The sequence below is a fragment of the Balearica regulorum genome, chromosome 1 (genome assembly GCF_011004875.1).
Source record: "Balearica regulorum gibbericeps isolate bBalReg1 chromosome 1, bBalReg1.pri, whole genome shotgun sequence".
Taxonomy (NCBI): Eukaryota; Metazoa; Chordata; class Aves; order Gruiformes; family Gruidae; genus Balearica; species Balearica regulorum.
Window position 1 is genome coordinate 16886585 of NC_046184.1, and position 26988 is coordinate 16913572.

A 26988-nucleotide genomic window follows, 5' to 3' on the forward strand; every position below is an offset into this window, starting at 1 on the left:
GTGTGGAGGCTATGTGCAATTCTGTTTTAAAGACTCAACAATACATGTTTATTTTATATGTGAAAACATGTCTCTCTTTCTGGCCTAGTGTGTAGTACCAGAGAAGTATTCTGCAACTAAAACTTTGTTAGTGATTCTCTTGCCATCATGACAGTGATTATATTCTGTAGTTATTTTGGTTATGTTATATAGAATGTACGAAGGTGAAAAATCAACGTGATAAAAGTAATACTTATGATCACAAAACTTTCATTTACAGTGAATTCCAGCCCTCAGCTTTGGGAAACAGATTGAAAGTGATTTAAACACGTCAAAGAAGTCACAGAATGGGGTGTATAGGCAGTTGTTCAGCTGCTGGGTGCAGTAGGACTGTTTTCAAGACTAAGAACTGGCTGTACAGGGTGCCATCTAGAGGAATGTTCTTTAATTTGGCATATGATTGAAGTGCATGCTGTTGCATGTTAACAATAATTTTACAGCCAAATGTTAGGTTGTTTATAAACATGAATTAGACCCTTTTAGCAATAAAATAGGACAGCCATGGACTACATAATTTCAAGCCTTAAGGAATGTCTGATGAAGATTTAAACATTTATTTCATATCTGTAGAGGTAGTAAACCTTGGGGTTTTTTTCCCCCCATATAAATACCCTATATTTTATTATTATTTATTTTATTATATTTTATTATAAAGCAGATTGATTAAAATTAATTTTAAAAATAATATAGCTACTGCTAGAAGTAGAGATCAGCTTTAATAATCATCAAAAGTAAATGTTTGTTACATGAAGTTGTTCTAACTTTAGTTTGCTACTGACATCAATAGACAGTGCACACAAATTGTGATAAGCACTTAGCACTTGCAGATACCAGACTGCAAGTCATCTGATTCACTGTTGATAGCATGAAAATTTATAGATGTCTATTGTAAAATGTAAAAAATCTTCAGAAATACTTTTTTGTGTTAACTTTCATGAATATATTAATTTTTTCACAATATGCAGACCTCAGTTTACAGTTAATTTTAAAATAAAACTACTCAGGAACTGATTCTAACTTGTGTGTTACATAATTTGGTGTTTTATAGCTGGCACTTGGCAATGTTATAAGTGCACTGGGAGATAAAAGCAAGAAGGCAACTCATGTACCATACAGGGATTCAAAGCTTACAAGGCTACTTCAAGACTCTCTTGGGGGAAACAGGTATGAAAACTAGATATTTTATATATTCATTGTGAATGAACTTGAATGAGTACATAATCTTCAGAAAGTAAAATAAACATTAAATAATGATAAAAATAGCCACTCTTTTTGGAGGGAAGTTCCAAAGATAAATTACTGTCATGATACAAAACATGCAGGGAAAAGATTTTAAAGAGGCTTTTTGCATCTGTACTGTATTTTGACCCTGTACTGTATACTTGCTGCACAGAGAAGGAAGAAAGGCTTTGGCCTCTGGAAACTTCATTTAAGCAAACATGTAACATTAACATGTACAAATACAGAAGGGACCATAGAATCAATCACAGAATCGCAGAATGGTTTGGATTGGAAGGGACATCAAAGATCATCTAGTTCCAATCCCCCTGCCATGTGCAGGGACACCCTCCACTACACCAGGTTGCCCAAAGCCCAAGTGTAGTTGAGTGTGTTTTAGCAAGGTAGTACTCTTATTCTTCTGTTTAATCCAATATGGTAGACTGCTATTTTTAGGAGGACAGGAAGTTTTCTGGGCATTTCACAAAGGAATAGGGAGAAGTGGAAGAGAATTCGTAAATTGTGCTCTGCTCTTCAGAGTGAGAACTTCAGCAACACCCTGCAGCACTACTGTGCAAGGGAAAGCAACAATCCAGCAAAACAAGTAAAATAAAGGCTAATAAAGGGTAGAATTTTCAGAAGTGCTTAAGGGAGGAAGAAACTTGAAAATTATGAAAAAAATCAGCAGAAATCAAGAGCAAAGCTCTTCTAAGCTCTTTCTAGAAGTAACTAGAAAGAACACTTCTTGACTAAGTTTTATATCAAATACACTAGCTAATGAGCATTTTTTCTAACCACTTCTAAAATTGTACTTTTGTTGAAATGTTATTTTGACTTTAAAATATTTTCCTGTCTTACAGCTCCACTGCTCCCTCTCCTGTTCTTTAGGAGAAATCACATAGTTTAGTGTACAGAGCATTTACACGGAGATTCAGATATATTCTTTCTGTCTGTTTCTGCCCGACGTTAAATTTGTGGACAGTCACCACCACCTATTTTTATTTGTGATACACATGCTAAGACATGTCAAACTAGCAGTTTGCTGTTAAGGAATATTAACGTATTAACACAATTTGAATATTATCCATGCTTTGGCAACCAAAACGTGTAGGGAAGCTAAATTTTAATAAATATGCTGGTTTTCTTCTGGGAAATGAGATTATTAGATTCTTGTTAGCCTGTTCCACAGCCTTCCAAATTCTATTCTAAGTATTACAGTTCATATTATAGTTCCTATTTTGCAAGTACTTAAAAAATGATTCAGGTTAGATTGCAGTGAGTTCTGAGTTAATGATGATGAAAGCATTGTATCATTGTACTATTTGCACTATAATCCTGACTTTAAATATAATGCTGTAACAGATCTGAAGCACCATTTAAATATGAATGTTTCTTGAATTATTCCAGTAAGAATATGGGGTATTGGTGGTTTCGGAAAGGATTTTTCATAATGTATAATATGAAAAATGAAAACTTAACTTTGGGGGGAGTAGTTTTAAAGAAGTGAAAAATAAAATAAAGAGAGTAGAGTAAAATTAAAGTAAAATAAAGGGAGTAGAACAGTTATTTTAAAAACTAGTTCATTATACAATTCAGATAGGAAAGCAGAGTTCAAGTTATTCAGTTTTCAAGACAGACACCTAGCAGAACCAGTCATCTGAATTTTAGAAAAGTTTTCACCTTCTGAACTGAAAGCACAAGTAATTCTGATGTCAGAATTAAAAATTTGTTCTTAATCTCACATATTCTTTTTTTGAGGACTAAACTCAAACAGTTGGGGAACTGACACAAAGGCCTGCAGGAGGTCTGAGGAAGAATTGCTGAAACTGAATCTTTATTATATCCTCAGGCTAGTTACTATTTCCAGTTTAGTTTCTCAATGTGTATGGTGAAGGTAACTGTTTGCCTCAAAGGGCTGCAGGGATTAATTTGTCTCAGTCTGAAATCAAGGAAGGTGAATATCAGGATCCGGTTTGCCTAATGCAGATATTGCTCCATTGGTTTGGAAACAGTGCTGTCTTCCTAACGCAACCACCTAAGCTTTCACATACAACAGAGAAGCAAATTCCTCTAAGGCTTGGTGGGGAGGACTCAGTCCATCACATGTAGGTGTTTTCCCCTATCTGTTGAGAATTTAGGCTGTGTAGGCACCTTCAGAGTACGATCTACAGCTGGAGCTCTGGTTCTGACCCCTCTAGGCTGTTCTCATCTGATGTGAAGTGAGAGTGTGCTCCAGGGAGTGAGGGAAGGCATCCTGGTTCCTCCATCTTTCCCTGTTGAATGATGAAACTACTTGGTTGGAATGAAGAACTTTTTTGCCTTTTTCTGCTTTTGTCCCACTGGTTCTTGCTGGTTTGTCTGCACAGTCTTTCATTTGGAGCAGGGACTATGTTCTCCCCTGCATATCCCATGATGGGATGGCTAGAGGGTGTTGTAGGAACTGAAAAGGAAGATGGCTGTTCATAGGTCTCTTGGGCCTCGAGCTCAGGTCCTGCTGCTTTTTGTGGAAGTTCTCTAAGCAGTGGTGGTATGAAAGATGGAATAACTAGTTATAGCCAGATGTACTAAGGGCAAGTACTAGCTTTTGTGCTCCTGTTGGAGAATAGGAGATAATTTGCAATGGAAAATTCAGGCAGTTTGGATCTCCGTAGAACGCAAGGTAGACGGACCTTAGGCAGTTGTGCGCATGTGTGGGCAACAGAGATGAGTATTCAAGCATCGCTCACGTTAAGAGGGCAGGAATGTGAGGAATTAATGAAAGTAGGCAGTCCTGACTACTGTGTGATCCAAATCACTGTCTAGGACTTGAGGTGAATCTTAAGGACTTAAAATCTCAGTTTATGTATGATTAAGCAAACTGAATATAATATGAAAAACATTTATAGGAATACCAATTAATTGCTAGTATAAGTTTACATGTAGAATAATGACCTAGCATTTCCCTAGCTCTGCTAGGGTGATACAAAATGTAACAGTACTGAACTTTGTGGCTGACAGTCTTCTACTGTGAGGCCCCTCACTACAAGACAGACATTGAGGTGCTGGAGCGTGTCCAGAGAAGGGCAACGCAGCTGGTGAAGGGTCTGGAGCACAAGTCTGATGAGGAGCAGCTGAGGGACCTGTGGTTGTTTAGCCTGGAGAAAAGGAGGCTGAGGGGAGACCTTATTGCTCCCTACAACTACCTGAAAGGAGCTTGTAGCCAGGTGGCTGTTGGTCTCTTCTCCCAAGGAACAAGTGATAGGACAAGAGGAAACAGCCTCAAGTTGTGCCCAGGGAGGTTTAGATTGGATATTACGAGAAATTTCTTCACTGACAGGGTTGTCAAGCACAGGAACAGGCTGCCCAGGGAAGAGGTGGAGTCACCATCCCTGGAGGTATTTAAAAGATGTGTAGGTGTGGTGCTTGGGGACATGGTTTAGTGGTGGACTTGGCAGTGCTAGGTTAATGGTTGGACTTGATGATCTTAAAGGTCTTTTCCAACCTAAATGATTCTATGATTAGAGGAATATTTTTCACAAATGTTATGAAATCACTGTTCTTGTTTCACTTTCTACTTGAAGATCTATTAGCTTCTCTACTCTTTTTGTTCTTGATGTGTGTAATGCTGACCTATGTTTGTAACTTGCAGTCAAACACTCATGATAGCGTGTGTGAGCCCTTCAGATCGAGACTTCATGGAAACCTTGAACACCTTAAAGTATGCCAATAGGGCACGGAACATCAAGAACAAGGTGATGGTTAATCAGGATAGGGCTAGTCAACAAATAAATGCATTGCGCAGTGAGATTACACGGCTACAGATGGAACTAATGGAATACAAAACAGTAAGTTTATCCTCTTAGGAGTACTTGTGCTTTAAAATGCTTGTTTTTCTGTTGGCTACTTCCACTTCATACACTAAAAAAATTTGAATAGCAACAGTAACTTAATCACTGGAATTAGAAGTGTTGTTTACCAATTGTTTTTAGAAAACTTAGATTGCATCCCCAGAGAAAAGATACATCAATGAATGCTAATGACGTCAACAGATGCTACATGCTATTTACTTTTTGAAAGGCAAAAATTGACCTTGTCATGCTCAGCAATAAGAAATAGTCACTTCCAAAGCAAAACCACAATTTAGATTTGCACATAAATGAATATGAACAGCTGTGTATTGCTTTTAAAAAACTTACCAGACAGCTAAAACAATGTTTTAAAAATACATTTTAAATCATATAACCCACATACTCATATTACGCTATGCCCACTTCTTCCTGAAATTTTAAACAAATAATGTTTTCAGCAATAAATGTGGTTACCAAACAGTGTCCTCCTCCTTTATTATCCTTGAGACAGAATCCTGATTTGATAAAGGCTTGTTTTCTCATTTGTTAACCTCTTCAAGAACTACTATTTCAGACTAAGATGGAATTACACAGGACCCAAATGCTAAGGCATTGGCCAGACATCCATGTTTTGAAAACTATCCATTTATCCATTGTTTTAAATTTTTTGAGAGAAGATTGTCTTTTGCTATGAGTATCTATTTATTTGGAATTTCAAGTAATCTGTGGATTGCCTTTGCCAAGTTAAAAACTTTTCATGTTGTAGGTCAGCCTTTACTAGTAATAAAATATATTTACTTTCTTAAGGGTAAAAGAATTATAGATGAAGAAGGCGTTGAAAGCATCAATGACATGTTTCATGAAAATGCAATGCTACAAACAGAAAACAACAACCTGCGTGTTAGAATTAAAGCTATGCAAGAGACTATTGATGCACTGAGAGCCAGAATAACACAACTTATGAGTGATCAGGCCAACCAAGTGCTAGCCAGAGCAGGTATGCCGTGGATGTGTTGTGCGTGTGTGTAAACTGCTTAATAAGTTCATGGACTTAAATCACTTACATATTCTTGCTTCATAGCTCCCTTGGAATGAAGTGATGCCTTTGTAACAGTAATGCAGGACCTGCTTTGGCAGGGATAGGCCCACATCTAATTCTTTCCTCTGTTTCTGGAGACTTCTATTAATAGAAATAGTTTGGTACCCTGATTTGACCATTCATTTAGGACTACGAGCAACATGAAATAATACCTTTGGATAGGAATTACTTGTATGTTTAGCTATACATGGACTTAATATTTTGCTTTGGGTGAAGACCTGGACATGGCTGAATGTTGGCTTGCTTTTCACCTCATAGAATAATCAACCAATTGACTTACCGTGACTGCATTGTTCTTACAGTGCACCGTTTGTCAGGTTACTTTTTGATTTAGGGTACGTGCATTGTTAAAAAGTGCTTTTATGGAAAACAAATGAAATGAAAAAGTTACTTGTAATAATTCTGATCATATGATGCAGAGAAACAAAAAACTTAGTGCAGCTGAAGGAGGAAATATATTTTGTGAATCAGCTAAGATCTAAACGTGTAGCCCATATGACTGTTTCTCTTTGCTGTTTCCTTGTGCCTAGTAGCTGTGTTCAGATATTTATATTATTGTCCCTTCTCAATCTTTCTTTTTTCCCCACCACCTCTATCTCTCTGTACTTCAAAGGAGAAGGAAATGAAGAAATTAGCAACATGATTCATAACTATATCAAGGAAATTGAAGATCTCAGGTATTTGCATATGTATTTGAACAATTTTTATTGAAAAAACACCCCAAACAAACTCACAAATGAAAACTGTTAGCAAGTAAATACTTCAGCTTTTTTCCTGCGTGGGGATTACTTTAGGACAGTGGTCCTTCAGCTTTGAAGGTTGTCTGGTGTTGCTCTTGGCAACAGAAAATTAAAATGTTAAAATGAAGCTGACAGTAGAAGTGAAAGTAAGATGTTGCCTAAATAATGATCATGACTTGATATTGTCGCACAAAGGACAACAAAACTTGGAATGGTTGTTTTCTAACTTTGTGTATAGATGACAGTACTGAGAAATTACTTGTTACAACTTAGTGTTAAAGAAAAAGCATCTGCTTTCCTTTAAAAAAAAGTATTAGATATTTTAGATAATTTTTTGCATGACACCTCCAAGAAATAAAGAAATAAATAATACTTGACCTATTCCAAATTAGTATTAGAACTACATAATATTGTAGCTTTTGTGTAATGTGTTCATACATACAGTGTATGCAGATATATATCTGTGTGTATATTTGTACAGACATTTATATTTATATGTATTCTGTCTAGGGTATATGATATACGTACAATATACATCACTGTTGTGTAAAATGGTCTCATCACGGGATTTACTACAATTCTGTTTTGTGAGACTTCACCTTGTTTTGTAGTTTCATTTTAAACTGAAGGTAATGCATCACAACTACAGATGACAAAGAGTATACAACTCATGGGTTAGTAATAGTTGTGATTCATGGTCTACAATTCTTCTTGTTTTTTTAAGAGCAAAATTATTAGAAAGTGAAGCAGTGAATGAGAATCTTCGACGCAACTTGTCAAGAGCTTCAACGAGATCCACGTACTTTGGTGGACCATCAGCATTTTCTGCTTCTATGCTTTCTTCAGAGAAAGAGACAATGGAAATTCTAGATATAGCCAAGAAAGATCTAGAAAAGCTGAAAAAAAAAGAAAGGAAAAAGAAAAAGAGGTGGTGTATGAATTATAATGCTATTTGTTTTCTCTTTATTAGTAGAGATGTATTTTTTTTTTTTTAAACCACTGAGACTTTAAAATTCACTCGTTGCTGTGTGGGTTTGGATCCTAAACGGCTGTTCCTTCAAACCCTTTTACACATTGAAGTTATAAATGTTTTTCATTTGCATCTTTCTTCAGTGAAGATGATGCAGTATCTTTAGAGTGAGTGTCTCTGTTGTAATGAATTTTTCTATATAATTATGCATAATAGTAAGAGCACAGGTGCTCTCCATAAATGTTGATTTATTTTTTTTTAATTCTTAAAAATGCATCTGAAATTCAACAGAAGTTTTCAAAAACTAAAGTTATAAAGTTTTTTTCCTACCATGTGTCAAGACTGAAACAGCTTTCTGAAGAAATGATATTCTGAATAGCTGGGAATTCTTTAGTAGCTCTTGGAATGGCTTCTTTTGCTTTATCTTCTGCTTTTATGAATGTTTTTAATTTGAGGTTTCCTAATTGTCTGCAACATCATGCTTTGCTGGTTTTTGCCGTCCAACTTCTCATCTACTAAAATGCTCATAGACATTGATATAAATGCCTGTTCAGACAGCAGTTAGTACAGCAAGAATCTGTTTGTGTACTTTGAGACTCTGATTCCATCAGAAATCTTTCCCTTTTCCTTGAAATTTTCCATGCTTCTAATCTATTACTCTTGCTACTAATGTCCCTTTTAGGCTTCTTCAAGTTCAAAGTAAAACTAAAACAGTATAAGCCTGAAATACAGTTGAAGTATGAAGTAGAATTGAGTTGGTGATATCTGCTATTTGAGGTTATATATCTATAAATCCATTCACCACACAAATGTCTGATATTGTAGAGAACATTCATTTTAATAACAACTAGATTCTTCCATTGTGTATCATTTTTCAGGAAACTCTTATACTTTTATGGGGATTTTAATAGATTTTGTGTGTCATGTTTGTAGGAACTTGAGGGGAGGGTGGAAGTATTAAATGAAATCAGCAGAATCTTCTGGCATCTCTTCAGCCAAACAATTCAATATGTTTGTTTTTTAACCATAAATACCAGAACAGAGAGATTTGATTTTGTATGTTTCAACACATTTTAAAATCAAGCACGAATTTAAATACATGCTTAGATGGAGCCCCAATTGTTAGGTTGGGGCCTGAGTATCAGGTAGCAGCCAGGATTGTGACTATAAAACAGATAAAGATTACTAGATATATTGAGTAATACCTCTTATTGTAGGACATAATCACTTTTTAAAAAAAAAAAAAAAAAAAAAAGGAAATTTTACCCCACATACAGCAGTAAGTAAAACACATGGCTGTTTATGTTTGGGTTTTCTTTCTTCTTTTCTTCTGAAAGAAGCTTCTGTGTCTAGTAACACTTGCTTACACCAGGCCAATAACATTGTGAATGGGATAGCCAAGTGGTCTGATCCAGAAGTAGGGACTACTTATCATAAGCTATTTTTGAGATCAGTTTTCTATCCTAGTATTATAGAATTAGAGAACCGTAGAAAAAATTAAGCTGGAAGAGACCTCTTGATGTTCCAGCCTCCATCTTAAAGTGAGTCTTGTGTTCTATAGAATGAGATCATACTCTTTAAAGTGCTGGTAAGGTTTGAATATATCTATTGGCCCATCTGCAGACTGCTTTGTAATAAATATTTATAAATTCCTGAGGTGCATATGTTAGGAGAAAAATTCCCTGGAAGCTAAGAAATGTTAGAATTTGAGAGCTTACGCATATAGTCTGTCAAACTTTTTGCCTTCAGTGCTTCTATCTAATTAATGAAAAGCAAGGTCTGTGCTCAGGATATGTCACTACAAATTTTTATTCTATTGGGATTTCAGAGACAGTTTACCCTGCAGTTTGGTAGGGATTCTTTGCTCTACTTCTGTCTTCTACAGGCATTTAGCTGCTTTTACTGTACTATTTCTTTTTAGGGTTGCTGTTCATTTAAAATTGTCTAACTAGCATTTTCCTATTACAATGGGATCAATGAGCCTAGTTACTAGTTCTGCCCTATCTGCTGCCTTTCTTGCTGTTTGTTTCCTGGTTATGGGGTCAGTATGATGAAAGGTGTGTAATTTTAAGTACATGCAACTTATCTAAATTATTGTGAGCTAGCCTGAAGATCTAAGAGCCAGTTTCTGAATGAGCAGCAGGTATGTACTGCTATATATCTGTAGCCTTTAATAAGCATCTGTCATAAAGTTTATCGGAAAAAGTTTGCGCAGCAGTAATGTTCTGGCTACTGAAATACCGACATGCTTGATTAGTGTCCCACGGTGTGACCTACTCACCAGAAGCCCCAGAGCAAACCTCCCATGTCCCTTTCAATTGTTAGTCAGCCTTACATACCTGGTAACCTTTTTTGACTGTTGTCTTTTGGCTTCCCTAACCTTTATTAAACTAAATTAGTGATAAATTTACAGGGGGTTCAGCATGTTAGCTCCTAGCTGATACTGAAGGAAGATGGCAGGCAGTATAAGGTGAAAAGGCAGCAAAAGCTCTTGCTCAAAACTTGCTCATGATGGGAAAATGAGGAATTCAGTTGTTGACATTTAAGCCATCTCTGCACTTACACAAGTCATGCAGATGTTTCTTTACTGATACATCCACATTTGTTCAAGAGGAAAAAGTACAAGTAAAAATACTAACATTTTGTCCATCTCATTGCTTCTGATGCATATTTTTTGTTAATTTATGAAAAAATAACAAGCAATCATTGGCATGTACTTTTTGAATCCCAGAAAAACAAACTGCAATTTTCTGCTTTTTATTAAAAACCAAACAACAAAACCCCAAGCAAAAAAAAAATATGCACTTTAAAGATTTTTCTATTAATTATATTCAGAATATATGATTTAGAATATTAGTACTAAAAATTTCTCATTATTTTATATTACAATATGGTATCAGCATATATAAAACTAGTATGTTGTTTTTTTCCTGATCTATTCCTGTGGATATATCACTTTGGTTCAATGGCAGTACTTCTTGCAATTTTCAGTATTTTACCTGCCAATTTTAGGTGTCAAAAGAGCAGAAAGCTTTTTCTAGAGCTAAGAGATTTTTTTTTTTAATCCATATTAGAAATAATACTCAAAGGGAAATATATTGTCTATATCTAAAACATCTTCCTTAGTGTAACTTGAATTTATAATTGTTGACAGTGACAGATTAGTTAACCTACAAATGCTTCTTCTTTGTTTTCTATTTACTTTCCAACTGTGCAAATGTATTGCCTTTTTACTACTTGTTGTCTCTTGATGGTATCTTTTAAAATTTCATTTTAAACTCCACAAGCTCATATATCATTTTTTTTACCTTCTTATCACTTTTGCTTTTCACTGTCTGGTTTGTCCTTCATTGGCTTGGCCTTCCAATACTGTACCTCGTGCTTTTGAAGGCTACAGAAACTTGAGGAAAGCAGTCAAGAAGAAAGAAGGTTGGAATATTTCCCAGGTTTTTAATTACCTGTCATTTCAATTAACTGGTTATCATACATGAAAAGAAGTTGGGCAGATTCATAGGTACTTCAAAAATAGTTAGTTTGGCTTTTCAAAAGTCTTTCCTGTGTTTTGACTTTCCACAAGTGTTTTAACTGGAAGAAACCTCTGTTGTGGAAGTGAGGTTAACTCTGGGATTGCAGTGTTGAGCAAGCGTTTGTGGGGAGGTGGTGTCCTCGGGAATCACTGTAGAATTAAGTAGGCTTCTTTCTTGCATGGCCTGTATGGAATGAAAGGCAGGAGGAAGGTACAAAAGCTCATGTGGTATGAAATGTATAGCAGGATGTATATGACTATATAATAATTTTGGCATGTGAGATCAAGAAGGTCTTGGACATTCACACCTCGGTTGTGCGCTGTTTTTATTTTTGAAAGCATGTGACTGTAGCCTTGACTGTCTCTTCTGTTCAGTTTCAGCCAAAGCAGTAGATAAAGTAGTTAGTCATACAGAGCAGTTCAGTTGAGGGCTCTAAAAAGAGAAATATACTGTCATTAAAAATGCAAGTTACAGAGGTTTTATTTTTCAGCTGTCTGCTTTGATCCAAAAAACCCCCACTGAACTTATGCAGATGAAGTGAATCCACAGATCAGTAGCACACAAATTAAGCAGTACAATTCTGCCTGGGAGAGCTGCTGGCTCTCCTTCCTCCTGTCTCCTTCTCCTCCCCTTTATTAGGCAGGACAGAAATTCTCTGTAGTGGTGAGCTCCATGCTGTATGCACGCAGAACGGAAACTGGGGATTTGCCTCGATCTCTGTAAGGATTGCAGCTAAGATCTGTTATTGTTTAGGCTTATTAACCAACAAAAACCAAACATATGGGCTGAGATGAGAATCTGCAGAAATGAGATTGCATGGCTCAGTGTTCCCTGTTTGGCATTTTTTTCCTGTACAAATCTGGTTAGGCTTTTTATTTTCAGTCTCCCCGGCTGCTGCATGGATTCAGGTAGTCCAGGCAAAAGCTTTCTGCCTTGCACATGGTCAGCTGTGGCTGGATTTGGTTTCACTGGTGATGGGTGGGGCAGAAGGAACCGGTTAGTACTGAGCACGTTAAAATGGTATAACAAAAAATTGTGTGTGCACACAAGTGCTGTGTTACTGAACTCTTCGGAGTAGAGCTCTGTTTTAAAGGTAGCTTTTAGGTGTCACTTGTCAAACTATAGTGTCTCAAATCTGCTGAACATTTCTTGTCACTGCACTGAGTATTGGTTTTGTTTAAGAGTTAGACCTTGACTCTGAGCTTTTTTTGGTGTCAGTGGAGGAAGATGCGCATTTGTAGTTACCCTACCTGATCAGTGACAGCATATAACTTGCCAAACTTTTATGCAGCTGAAGTTAGGTGAGGTGGATTCTGCATTATGCAGTCCTAACCACATTTTTTATTATTACCACCTGTGGTGTCTAGCCCTGTTCTATCACAATTTCCCATCTCTTGGGGATGGTTCAGGTTTTGCACATGTAGTACTAGAGGAACTGATTTTTGGTCCATGACAATTTGCAGAGTTCCGTTGACTTTTGAATTTTACATTTGCATATGATGTCTCAAATATGCACTTAAAAATGTTAAAACTTGTCTTAATGGCTAATACACCAAACCTTTAAAACAAAACAGAAAAACCCCCTGCTGTAATTTGCATACGCCGTCACTACAGTTCAGGTTGCCAAGAGAGGAAAGAATATAGAGATATTTGACTTTTAAATAAGTTTTGAACCATAATCTGAAAAACAAAAGCATGGGAATATACTAAAATGTAATCTTAATAGTTGGGAAAAGTTTCTTTTTGAGATGGACAGTCCTGTTGCAAAAAGTCAGTATTTCTTAACTCTTTGTTGTTGTATCAATGCCTATTTTGAGCATTCCCTTGATGTCAAAGTACATAACTGATCAAAAGAGTAGTTATAGAATGATAAATTAGAATATCATTTAAGGCGTATAGATAAATTTTCAGATTAATGTAAGCACAGTAGGCTCTGTTATAGCTTGAGAGTGAAGCAATACCTGTAATGTCTGTTGTACCTGCACACAATATTCTTTATCTGTTTTGTGAAAGCTATTCTGGGTACACTGCAACTTCCATCCAAAATACGTACTGCTGTAGTATATGAAGATGTACATTCTGAATGTCCTAGTTGTGCAATATGCCCTAAAACAATGTGCTAATCATTAATATTATTTTGTAAGATTAAGAATAATTAAGCATTATTTTCTTATCTGTGGGAGACTGGAAGTTGTGTTTTACCCATGCCCAACACCTGTAACTTTGTCTAACTACACTTTGGTTTTAATCTTTATTTGGAATTACAAATTACTGGTTTGGGGGATGGGAAGCACATGCCATTTCAGTTTGTGAGTATTTTGTGTCTGTACCTCTTCTGCTAGTGTTAAAGAGGATAACACAGATAATGAGCAGGAGAAGAGAGATGAAAAAGGCACCTCGGAGAGAGAAAATAATGAATTGGAAGCAGTAAGTATTGATTTAAGTTCATTGTCTGTTTAAACATTTACAAGGTTATAGAAAGGAAATTAGGAATGGGTCAGGTGAATACATAGTCAGAAGTGGTTGGGGATGGAAAAGTGGTGGACGTGCTTCAACATCTTTCTGTTTTGTAGGAGGAAGTTCAGGAAGTAAGTGATCATGAGGATGAAGAAGAGGAAGATGATGAGGATGAAGATGACATGGAAGTTGTCGAAAGCTCAGATGAATCAGATTCTGACTCTGATGAAAAAGGTGATGTCAGTGCAATATTTTGTAGAATTTTACAAAATACTATCTGTCATTTCTTGGGTTTTGGTAGGAATGATTGCATGCTGTTAACCCACTGTCCATAATTCTCTGTGGATTGTATGTCCAGTGAATTATTTTTTGGTTATGGTGCTAAAACATGTAATATACATCTGATCAAGTGTCTCCATATTGGTTTTAAAATTGACCAGAGGCCATCAGGTGTTTGATAACACATTTCTTCCTTAGTTAAGGTTTAAGTGCTGCGTTATTTTTAAGTCTTGAGACTAATCACCAAGGTGATAGCTCCCATTCAGCTAATTTGGAAACTGGTAGAATTTAATTTTGAAAGGCCTCATTTTCAGAGGCTGTAGCTTTATGTAGAAGCATTAACAGCTGGTTTGTGTGTGGCATGCAAATTAGGACTGCTAGAGTCAGAGACAGCATCACCAGCAATTCTCTCATGTGAGTAAGGCCAAATGGGCAAGCCAAGTCTGTTGGTTCCTTCTTGTTTGAGAGTCACGCAAACTGTTATCAAGAGTTGCAGAACCTGGAAAAAAAAATCCTCAACTGACATCTTTATTCTGGGGCACATAATCTTAATCCAAAAAAAGGATGTAATTGATTAAAGAAATCAATTAAACTTTTATAAAATTAGCATGTGGGTTAGTCCTTTTTCCTCACTTTTTCCTCCTCCTTCTCTTGTTCCCTTCACCATTCCACTTCCATGATTGAGGTGGCTCCTCTCTTCTCAGAATTTTGGCTGTAATTTTCTAAGAACTAGAGAAGGGACAGTCTCCCCTTGGAGTGTGCCAGCAGTCAAATTTTCCTTTTATAATCTGCTGCCTTTATGAATGACAGTTATTCTCCAGCCCTGAGATGTGATTGAAGTCTCGCAGCCTGTGCAACTTCTGTATGGGGCAGGACAGATTGCTGATGTTGAGATCTAAATGTGAAGAGTTACAACATATGGGCAGCTGTGATCCAATGAGAGATATCTTTCCTTATCTCTTTCTCAGTTCTAGGATGGGGAGAGTGTTTAAGGTGGAGACTTTATCATGAATTGCAGATAATAGTTTCACTTGCTACATTGTGCTTTGTGTAGAATTCTCCAATGCACAATTTATGCGTCAGGAAATGACCCTAACATTGCAGGGGGTATCTATAGTTACTGATTTTCACTGTCTCTAACTTTTCATTACTCAAATCTCTTTATTTTAGAAAATTATCAAGCTGACTTGGCAAATATCACCTGTGAAATAGCCATAAAGCAGAAACTGATAGATGAGTTAGAGAACAGCCAGCGAAGGTTGCAAACACTGAAAAAACAATATGAAGAGAAACTAATGATGCTACAACATAAGATTCGAGACACTCAGCTTGAAAGAGATCAGGTTCTTCAAAACTTGGGTAAGAAGTACAAAATTATTTAAATCTAGATGTTGTGTAAGATATTCACATCGAATTGTTTGCTACTTCCCTCACTTCCTTTTTCAAATGTGATAAGAAATTGCAGAAAAGAGGAACAGGTTTGTACCCATAATGCCAGTGAAACGTACTTTACGCATGCTAGTTTCTACCAGAATTGAGAGAGATTGTCCTTAAAATATACTGCTCCTAACTGGTATTTGATTTGGTTGAATAAGCGTTTTCAATTTTCTAGGAGCTCTCATTTTAACATAGTCCTTGAAATATTTCCTGAATTAAAAGTACTTTCCTGCTTCCCCACCTTTCTTTTGATTTGCATGAAAGTAAGCACTAGGATCAGTGTCCTTGAAGAGATGTTTTACTGACCAAACTCTTCTGAATATGTAATCATATTGAGAAGAAGAACTAACTCTAGGTCAGGAAGTCCTAAGTCACAAATAGCTGAACTTCAGGGGAGTACTGTGGGAAGCATTTTCTTTGTTTGTTTCTTTTTAAAATCATACTAATTTACTTTGTAGTTATGTACTTTATATGCTTTTGCTGTTCCCTTATTCTTCCTTATACTTTCCCTTCTGATCAGTGCCAGAAAGGGGATATTAGGCTTGATGGCTTTCAAGACTGTTGTTATGATCTTGTGCACATCTGTGTGAACAAGCATGTGCGTATCTGTGTCTTCATGTACTCAGATATTTGTTGTCTAGTGAAAAAAAAAAAAAATCAGAAACAAAGTGTTACTACTTGGTCTCTTATCCAAGAAGGCATACAAGGTGGAAACTCCGAAGCAGTGCAGGTGACAGGAGCTAGAGACAAATAAAACTTTTCAAAGATGTGCAGATAATGCTAAAAGCAGAGGAATCAGTCATCTGCTGTGGCTGGCAAAGTGAAAATATCCTGAACAAAATCAGATTAAGAACTCCCTTTTGCTCTAGGTTCTGTAGAGACTTATTCAGAAGAAAAGGCAAAAAAAATCAAGTCAGAATATGAAAAGAAACTCCAAGCCATGAATAAGGAACTGCAGAGGCTTCAAACAGCACAAAAGGAACATGCACGATTGCTTAAAAATCAGTCTCAATATGAAAAGCAACTGAAGAAATTGCAGCAGGAGGTGACAGAGATGAAGAAAACCAAGGTATGTGTCAGTATATTGAAGTGTTGGTCAATGAGCATTTACTGAAAAATGGGTTGAAATCTCCTGTGCGTTTACCTACCAATAACTCAGTTCTTGCTGTCAGCTGTTCAAAAGTCTGAAAACAGAGAAGATGTGAAGACTAGGCTATTCCTGGGGGAGAGGGGTGGCTTTTAGGTTTAATCAACAGAAATTACAGTATCAAACATGGAGAAGTTTGCACTGCTTATTAGCTGTTAGCTGAGTGAAGAAGACACATTGGACGGAGGAGGTAAATTGCTAAAAGCATGTAATATGCTGGAAAATGTCAATTTGAGGAAGAAACTCTAGATGAGAGGAGGCAGGGAACAGCACTTCAGTGCAAACAGCTTTTTGAAATGATGGCCTCTTTACAGGTTCGCTTGATGAAACAAATGAAAGAAGAGCAGGAGAAAGCTAGAATGACTGAATCTAGAAGAAATAGAGAGATTGCACAGCTTAAAAAGGAGCAACGCAAACGAGAGGTGACTTGACAGATAAAGACCTTTCATTTGGAATAAGCATGTATTATTGCGATGTGGTTCTGCTTGCAGGCACACACCATGTGTATATGCATTCACTGAGGCAGGCGTGTACCTGTATATTTTCACCAATCAAAATGCGCATAATTTGATTTGACTTCTATGATAATCAAGTTCCTAGGTTCAGGTGGTAAGTGCAACAGAAAATAGAAAGATTATTGAATATGTCTATCAGTATTAATTTATTAGTAAATCTTCACAAAACTGTTGCTACCACCTTGCTTGCATGCATTTTTTTAATAGTGAATCGATATAGTGAAATACTTACTCTGCACTAGAAAGAGCAAGAAACAATTGTGACTCGACCTCTTCACGTTAACAACAGTTTTGCAAACTTGTATTAATGGATAAAGGTCTCTTTTATATAATACAGTCCTTGTGGCAGATAATGGAAGAAATATCATGTGCTGCTTCTTTTTTTTTTCTTTCACAGCATCAGCTGAAGCTTCTGGAAGCTCAGAAAAGAAATCAAGAAGTTATCTTACGTCGCAAAACTGAAGAGGTATTGTGGTAAAACAGTAATGCATCTTTGAAAACAAATTGATATTGTATTGCTGTAACTTAGAATGCAGTTTTGGGGACAGGTAATTGTGTCTCTACGCTCTGTTTCAGGTTACAGCCCTTCGTCGGCAAGTAAGGCCTCTGTCTGATAAAGCGGCAGGAAAAGTAAGTCGAAAACTGAGCCTGCCTGAGCATCCTATACAGGAAGCAAGTTCTAGCTCATCAGTCGAGCACGATGGTTCAAGAACAGCAGCACAGCAGAAGATGAGAATTCCTGTTGCAAGGGTTCAAGCGTTATCTGTAACCACAACAAATGGAACAGGGTAAGGATTAAAACTGTTTAGTACTCTCTCAATTGCATGGACTTCCTAGCAGATAATCTTGTCATGATGCATATTGCAGTAGCTGTTATTTTTCAAACTACTGTTATGTATTAAATGCAATGTGAGTTTTGTGGGTTTAATATGGTGTGGAATAATATAAAATGGTATTAAAGAATAAGCTATATTAAGAAATCCCAAAATTTAAAAGTCCAGTTAATCTGCTCTTAAAGAGAAATGCCCTTCGTGGTCCCATGCCTGCAGCATTCTTAAGTACAAAGAAAAACTTGTTGGAAAACACAGTTTAATGTATTGTGGTTTGAAGCAGATCCCCTTGTTAAATAGGGAACAACTCTTAGATGGCATTTGGTTTGAATGGTGCATCATACAAGATCCCACAGTGTTTGATACTTGTTTTTCAAATGCAGTATATTAGAGTTCAGTAGAGTTCAGGGCTGGGTGCAGGTAGTTGTCTGGTGCAGTGAAAAACATCAGGAAATTCTGCAAGAAATTTAAGTTGTCTGTGAAAAATATTCTGGCCTGATCATTTCCATATTCGAATGTGTAATATGACTACTTTACACTTAGCTGTATGTTTCTCTTGAATTTATCACAGAAAGAAATATCAGCGGAAAGCAGTGACAAGCAGAGTTTACTCCTCAAAGGCAGCCAGGATGAAGTGGCAGTTACTTGAACGCAGAGTGACTGATATCATTATGCAGAGGATGACCATTTCCAACATGGAGGCAGATATGAACAGGTTACTTACGGTAGGTGATCTACTACACACTGTTGGCTGTATCATCATATTAAAGAGAGAGCAGTGCATTTGTTTGCTGTAAATGAATTGCTGTGATTGTGGCATAGGCAAAGTGATTGGAATCTATTGCAGTCAATGAATGAGCTCTGAACAACTCCAGTAAGTATTTGGACCATGGGATTGCTGTGCTTAGTAAGAGATTAAAAAGCACATTAATGGAATAATGCTCAAATATATAATTTATTTATCTGTATAAATTCTTCCTGTAGAAATCATATGTTAGTTAAAGTATAGCCAGGATTAAAAAAAGGCACTTAAATGCCTTGTTTACTAATTCCTTTTTGTGTAATATTATGTCTTTGGGGAAAATAGCAACGTGAAGAACTTACAAAAAGAAGAGAAAAGCTTTCAAAGAAAAGGGAGAAGCTTATCAAGGATGGGGGTGGCAGTGAAGCAGATAGAAATGTCCAAAACATAAATGAAGAGATGGAATCACTAACTGCTAATATAGACTACATTAACGACAGCATTTCTGACTGCCAAGCAAATATTATGCAAATGGAAGAAGCAAAGGTAGGTCAAATATTAATGCAAAAATGGTAACATGGAGAAAAGACAAAACAACTGGGTTAGCCTTGAAAGTGTTCTCATTTAGAAATGAATTTTGGTTTGGCTGTATAATTATTGAACCAGGAAGTGAGAATTGGTAAAAACTTGTGTAAAGTCTGAAATGAAGAGTGTTTGTGCAACTGAACTTTCAGATCTGAGTTTTAGCATCAATAGTGTAATGCAAGTTAAGATTGCAAAGCATTTAAATGTCAAAGCTGATGCTTTCCATTCTGCTGGCATTAAATTCACATAATTCTTGGGACTGAAGGCTAACAGCTTGTGTCATCTTCCTGCAGCTGTTGATATGCTTCCACTCCCTTGTATTGTTTTTGTATACTTGAAATAGATTGTATTTTTGTATGTAAGAATTACACTAAAATGCAATATAATTCATATAATTCTTACATGTGTATATTTTCAATTATGGAACAATGGCTTTCTATAACTAAAGAGCCTCTTCAGGCCAAGTTGCTTGTTTAGGGTTGACTTTTCAAATAGTAATTTAGTAAAGGGAAATTGTCTATTATGATTGATGTAGAAATTCAAATATTACCAAAAGCAGTGAAATCCAAATGTGAAAACTCTTATAACACACATCATACTTTACATGATCTAGCAGGAAGAATCCACCTTGTCTTTTGGCACATGGTAGCATGAAGTCTGAACTGTAACACTTACCAGTATTTTTATATGACGGTGCTTGAGTTCTTCCTCTCCCACCTTGGACTAATTTGTGCTTTAATGCATGTTATGTTGCCAGCAGCTCTTACTATTTTACTCACATCAGGGTTTCTTGAATTTTGGACAGCATGGTGCAAGGTTATAGGACTTTACCAGTAAAGAAGTAGTGAACACAAAAGGCTTAATAATCCTTAAGGGTACCAAAGTGCTTACTACTGACTGAGAATAATCAGAAGAAAAATGAGGAAAAGACTACAGGGAGAAATCTTCAAATGCACGAAGGCTTCAGAGAGCGAAGAAATGCGCTCATTTCTGCATCCACTGTGAATAGCTTAGCTTGTAGAAAGAAGGGCTCTAAGTTGGAGGTTGATAAGAGCTTTCTAATAGGAAAGGAACTGAAGCACTGGAAGAGACTGGGAAGGCTGCAGAATCTGTACTGTGGGGTGTGTTGGGGATAGTTTGGAAAAAAAGTAATCCTTTAGACATGGTTTAGAGGTACCAAGGGGATGAACTGGGCGATATTGCAGCATCTTCACTGTTTCTATTTTGTATGACTACTGTAATGAATTTTAGAAAAATAATTAAAAAATGTATTTTTCACCATCTGACTGTTGTTGCACATGTAGGAAGAAGGAGAGACCTTGGATGTAACAGCAGTGATTAATGCATGCACTCTGACAGAAGCTCGATATTTGCTTGATCACTTCCTCACAATGGGTATCAATAAGGTAAGGCATTAAGTGAAACATGCATATACTAGGACTATGCAATGTACCATGAACAGAGCTGTGCTGACATAAATTCACATTACTTAGTCTTTATACCTGTGGAAAGTGAGCCAGACAAAACAAAGCTGGTCAACGCTACTGAGTCACGCTGGTTCTCAGTGTGAAGGCCCTTGAGATCCTGTGTCCCCTTCACTCTGTTGCCTGTTTTTCAACCCCCAGTAGAGCCTACTTCATTAATTACCTCATGTTGTTCTTATAAGAGCACTAGCTTTTCATAATCAAATAAATAATGTCCTTCTATGTTTTCCAACAAGCTGCAGAATGCTCAGAAAATTCCCCCACTCACAGTGGCTTCTGCAAATTCAGTCTTTTGATTTCCCCTGCCAGCCCTTGGGTGGGTTGAATGGATATCTGATTCCTTGCAGCACAGTTAATATGAGAAATGCTTGTGACTGACTTGGTTAACAATTTCTCCGCATAATGGAGTTTTTTATCGTGATAAGAAGGTGTTTCTCCTCTTTCTGATAAGTGATTATCATGTAGAAAAACTGAAGACACGCTTTCATGCAAAATTTGTCATGCCTGATGTCTATTCTATTGTTTGTTTCCAAATGCAAGATGTTTCTATTGATGCATTGTTTTAGTTCATGATAAAACTGGAATCTAATGTGTAATTCCAAAGTACTACACTTTTCTCAAGTGCTAGCACTCAGTCCACTGTTATCCTACAAGTCCTTGAGAAGATGTGTTGTACCTTCATTTTTCCCTACTGTTTCTTCTATTTGGAAACAATTTTCTGTAAATTTAATTGGCTACATTTTCTGCAACTAATTCCTGCTAATCCACAGGTCTAGGGAAGCTCCCTTAGAATGGATTCTCCCTTAAGTTAGGCCATGAGATCTTTCAGCAGAAGCTGAAAGTTCACCGAGTGATTCTCCAGGAAAGATTACTGTTCTGGGATTGGTGTGGGTTTGGTTTTTGGGGTTTTTTGTGTGTTTTTTTCCCTGATGTTTGTTATAAAGTATCACAGGTTATAATTAAAAAAAAAAACCAAAAAAAGTACTTATTTGTGAAAAATGGAGGTGTTGATTTTTCAGATGCTTGCTACTCTTTAAATGCAAAGAATCTATGAATTGTATTTGGGAGTCACATCCAACTTAGCTACTAGATGCATGTTTTCAAGGCAGAGTCTGAGGAACACAAGTTAAATGAATGCTTAATGAGTCCCTTTAAAATAAATTTAAAAAAAATTAAAAATTTCAGGTTCACACCTGATTTTTAGGATATGAGAGGAAGGTTACAATGTACACATTGTTTGTAGCTTTTAAAGTTTTGGCAATTCTTGTTTTGTAACAAGAGTTGTAATACTTTTGTCATCTCTCTCCTCTCTCTCCTTGCTGTCTCTCCCCTAGGGTCTCCAAGCAGCTCAGAAAGAAGCTCAGATTAAAGTTCTTGAAGGACGCCTTAAGCAGACTGAAATTACTAGTGCTACTCAAAACCAACTGCTGTTTCATATGCTAAAAGAAAAAGCTGAGTTAAATCCTGAACTTGATGCTTTGCTGGGTCATGCTTTGCAAGGTAATTTTATCATCTTGTATTCTGAATAGTCAGCTGCATGTCATGTTTGCCTTTCATGCATGCTGTACTGGGCATTCTAGGCTATTTCTTTTCTGAATAGATGCTGTATTTTAACATCTTAAACTCTATTTCACAACTGATGTGCATGTATGTAATTTTTAACTATGTCCCCTTGGTAGTGAAATGTTAAAAATAAGGTTTTTTTATTATTGAGACTTTTTAAATTCAAATAATCTGCTTGTTATTTTTACAAAAGACTATGCATTTACAATTTGGTATGATTTTAACTTCTGGATGTGAAATTCTAAATATGCAATCCTGTTCAATCCCCCATATGTTAGTGATTTTGAAAATGGCATCACGTCTGTTACGGCATCTATTCTACTTCTCATGAGATGATATTTAGAAAAATTTAGAATACATTTGGGTACTTTTGTTTTATTTCTTTTTATAAATGGATATGTTTTGATTGGAGTGTTGCTTTTGTTTCCTTGTTGCTGTTATTTACACAGACCTAGATAGCATACCGTTGGGTAAGTATATTTAGCTTTCTGTGTACTGTACAGCTGCATGAGTTACTAATTCATTCATGTTCACTAACTCTGGTGCATCTTAGAATTTGTGAGTTTGTGAAGTTTGCATGAAGCATTCTGTAAATGTACTCATTATCAGAGCATTTCTTTCTTTCTGAAACCACCCATAGCCCTCATGTTAGGTTTGTCAGATAAAAGTGAACACAGTAAGCAGAGCTGTATTTCAAATTTATGACTTACAGCTTACGACCCTAGATTATGTTCAGACTACATAAAGCTATTTCATGATATACTGCTGCTGTAGTTGTGACAAATTCTGCTCATCTTTTTAAGTCCGAAAAAAAGTAATTCGTAAGATGCAGGTCAGTTTAACCTTTTGCAGATAGCTTATTTTGTTATATAAATATTTTACAGAATGCAGATTATATCTCACTTTTTCAATTGGTTTTAGTTACTGACTTCACTGATTTTGAGATGAGTCTTTTGTTGTCGCTTTTAAATGATTCCCAAATAAGTGACGCTTTTCTCCCCTCCTTTGCTCCTAGCCACAAAATCAGCTGTGTTTGAAACCTGAAAAAAATATTCCTGATGTCAGTAACAATTCCTTTTGTATTGCCTTGTGTTACTTCTAATCCTATTATGCTGTCCTGTGCTAGTTTGCATAGGCATTGGATACAGTTCAAAAGCACAAGACTGCCTGAAGTGTATAGATCATCATCTGGTGTAAACTGGTGAGAACTTTGCCAGCTTCCTGACAGGTGACACTGAAGATCTGTGCCATGGCATCTTGCTGCATATAGCCAGTAGTTATTCAGGAACCTCAGTGGTTATTAATATCATAGTGTATCTAAACTAGACCCTCGATGCGTGTGCACGTGCGTGTGTTCACCCCTGTTGGAGTGAGAGCAATGCTTCTCCAGCCGGGAAGTTAGCATTGCATTTTGTTTAGCTCTGGACAGGTTTTCACTTATTAACAGCATCTGGAGCAGTGAAAGGAGACTTGTTAAATGCATTGAAACAGGAGCTCTATTGTGACAATTTTTGTAGAATACATCTCATTAAAGAAGCTTTTTAACACTTTGCACGCATGAACAGGCTTTTAAAATGCCTAAGCCACTCAGTCCTGTGTTAACACTTTATAGGAAGAAGACTTCGCTGTGGGTGTACCTTGGCTGAATATGCCACACTAACCTCAGTCCACACTGAAATCCAAACTGTTGATAGTCTGTGTGTTGTAAACCATTAGTGGCTAAACCTTTTGATCTGCAAGGAGTTCAAATGCTGTTGTAGTGAGGCTTCGAGGCTGGGCCTGCCAGCTGGTCAGCAAGGACTTTGTGGGTGCAGGGGCTCCCTGGTAACCTGATGTGATTCCCAGGGGTGGAAGTGTGGGTGGCAGCTGGTCCCGAGACCAACCTCACCAGGCTGCCTAGCAGCTCAGCAGCAGTACCCAGCCAACCCCATCCCAAGCAGAGGGATGGCACTTCCAGGGTGCTTGTCATCAGCTGCTTGTGAACCACTCCCTTGATGTCTACTTTCAGCTTTGATATCTTCAAAAGTTCTTAGTCATTTGAACGTACTTGGCTTGAAGAACTTCGGGCATTCCCCAGTGTAGTTGGGCACCTGCATTCAAGCATAGACTTGAGAAAAGGGTTCAGTCTGCAGCAAAGCACACCACAGGTTTGGGTTTTGACCCTCAGAATGGGTTTTGAATGTGCACCTACTTTGGATGAACTAGCTGCCATTCACTATCCCATCTACTCTTATGAAAAGTTAACATGACCACAAAGTTGAATTCTGAAGTGTTGCTGGAGTGACTCCTTTCTGAAGGATTGTAGGAGCTGCTTTTCCTTCTCACCTGTGACATCTGGATGTTCATGGATGTGACTCACAGCCATGTATGTGCAGATCTTAAGAGGGCTGGTCAAATGTCGTCTCCTCTGGATGAACTGTGCTGGTGTACTGCACTGTACTGGTACTGTCCACTTGCCTCTGTGTGAGGATGAAGACAAGTCATCAGAAAACCTCTCCACTGTTCTTCAATCATTGATTTATTAGCAGTCATCTCTGCTGCTTCTTGCAAGCAGTACTGCCTTTACTAATTTTATTGTTCCTTTCCTCTCTTCTTGTTCAGAACTTCTTGCAGAATCTTGCCCTTCTTCATTTCTTTTTGTTGATTCTGCATGCTGGTTTCTACCTGGGGGCTTCCTGCAGTCTTCCTGTGCTGAATTGCAGACAAACTGAAGGAAAATATCAATATACATCAGGTCACATGAGTGTGAGCCGACAAATAAAATCCCATCTTTTGTGGCCATCTCACACTTTCTACTTTGTGACCTGTAAAAGCTCATCACAAGTTCTTTATGAGAAGGGGATGAAGTCACATCACCCTAATATGAATCTTATCTTTAAAAAAAAAAAAAAAGGCATTTATTTTATTGACACTGCTTTTGTGCCTTGCTGGAAGAAGTAGTACTCTAGATCCCCTCTTCTGCAGATGACATAGAATAATAACGCCCATAGAAAAGATTTAATGTGGACTCAAATCCAGGATGGAACAAAAACGAAAGTTCAGACTGCTATTCCTGTGACCCTGCTTTCTTTATAATATTGTTCTGTTTCTGATAGTTAAGGTTACATTGCTAAAACTAATACAGTAGTTGAGTACCTCTGAAGCGCATTATTGATGTTGGTGCTCAATTGACGTATGTTTTTGACTTTTTCAGGAAACGTTTTTAGATATAGCATACACAAGAAGGCAGAATTTTCCTTTTCTTCATTCCTTCTCATAATTCAACTGGAAACTATAAATCCTTCCTCCCTTTCTCCAAAGCATGAACTTGTACTTAAAACATATACACGGACAAACTTATTTTAATATGGGTACCAAATATATTGGTTCTATGCATTACAAATGGTATCTGCTTTCTTGCAGAAATTAATAAACCTAAAGCATCTCTAATAATAAAGAAGAGAAGTAATGGAATTTCATGAGTATGTTTAAAAAAAAAAAGGAACTTTACCTGTAGGAATGTATTACCTATGTCCTTAAATTATGCTTAATATATATTATTAGATTAATATGCAAGTTAGGGGATTTAGTTTCCCAACAGTTTGGAATCGATTGTACATAACCCCTGGACTGGTTGTCTGAACTTAATGTTTTGCACTGTTTGCATGCAGACATGTTAATCTGATGTTTGACAGTGTTAGTGTGTGACATGCATGCTGGTTTGGTCTTTTGTGAGCAGCTTTGTGTACCCATTTTACTTCAGGAGCATTTCTACTGAAATGCGCCATTTTACCATTAACTTCAATATAATTAATCTCTTTAGGAAGCAGTTCTAAAGTCTTAAATGGTGGCATCATCCTGTTTTGAAACCTAAATATTTATATGTTAATAAAGTGCTTGCTTCTTGTCAGCCCAAATAATGCCATTCTATATAAGCTGAGGCCGAGCCTCAGCTCCCTAGCTAGTTAAAAATACAATATTTTTTTTTTCATTATAACCAGGCTGATTCTGTCTTAGAGCAAGAAAATAAAATAAAAAAAAGAGGAGGAAGAGACATCCTTACTGTCCATTGATTTACATCCTGTCTCTTCCATGTCTTGCAGTTAATTACCTTTGCTTTATCTTCTTTCTTCCAGATTTCCTTCTAGAATTTATTTCTGGTTCTCTGTCATCCCTGTTGCTCTGCTACAATAAATAAAGGATTGCATTTAGCACAGTATGCCTAGGTGTATGACTTACTTATACTATATGAAAAAAAACCCAAACAACTTAGAGATACCAGGGAAATTCAATGGGAACTGGCTAGCAAATTGTCAAGCTATTTTGAAATTCCCTGCCTTTCGTATGCTGTTCATCTACATTCAACATTCTGAGCTGTTTTGTATAGCACTTAAAACCTGCACATCCTGTTGTAGATGGACAGACTAATGTTACTCTTTCGGAAATTTTCTAGAAAATTTGGAAGATAGTACTGATGAGGATGCCCCATTGCATAGTCCTGGGACAGAAGGAAGGTGAGAAATCTTCGTTAACCGGTAATTGGATCTGAT

The 26988-nt window shown here is 36.9% G+C and overlaps 1 protein-coding gene across 7 annotated transcripts in view; it reads left to right on the top strand.

Moving 5' to 3' along the window:
• Nucleotides 1-26988, top strand: part of KIF21A (kinesin family member 21A) — a 93036-nt gene that overhangs the window by 42999 nt on the left and 23049 nt on the right. For 3 of the 7 annotated variants that reach the window (XM_075742121.1, XM_075742075.1, XM_075742112.1), the window contains exons 7-24: nt 1088-1203; nt 4886-5081; nt 5892-6081; nt 6797-6860; nt 7648-7851; nt 13763-13847; nt 13994-14111; nt 15327-15515; nt 16463-16662; nt 17055-17162; nt 17653-17721; nt 17832-18043; nt 18657-18810; nt 19173-19373; nt 20717-20818; nt 22231-22396; nt 22909-22929; nt 26892-26952. In XM_075742121.1, coding sequence (XP_075598236.1) covers nt 1088-1203; nt 4886-5081; nt 5892-6081; nt 6797-6860; nt 7648-7851; nt 13763-13847; nt 13994-14111; nt 15327-15515; nt 16463-16662; nt 17055-17162; nt 17653-17721; nt 17832-18043; nt 18657-18810; nt 19173-19373; nt 20717-20818; nt 22231-22396; nt 22909-22929; nt 26892-26952 — 2456 coding nt within the window. Of the gene's footprint in view, nt 1-1087; nt 1204-4885; nt 5082-5891; nt 6082-6796; nt 6861-7647; nt 7852-11283; nt 11323-13762; nt 13848-13993; nt 14112-15326; nt 15516-16462; nt 16663-17054; nt 17163-17652; nt 17722-17831; nt 18044-18656; nt 18811-19172; nt 19374-20716; nt 20819-22230; nt 22397-22908; nt 22930-26891; nt 26953-26988 lie in introns of all 7 variants that reach the window. The other 4 variants (XM_075742095.1, XM_075742102.1, XM_075742085.1 and 1 more) reach the window with 2 other exon arrangements.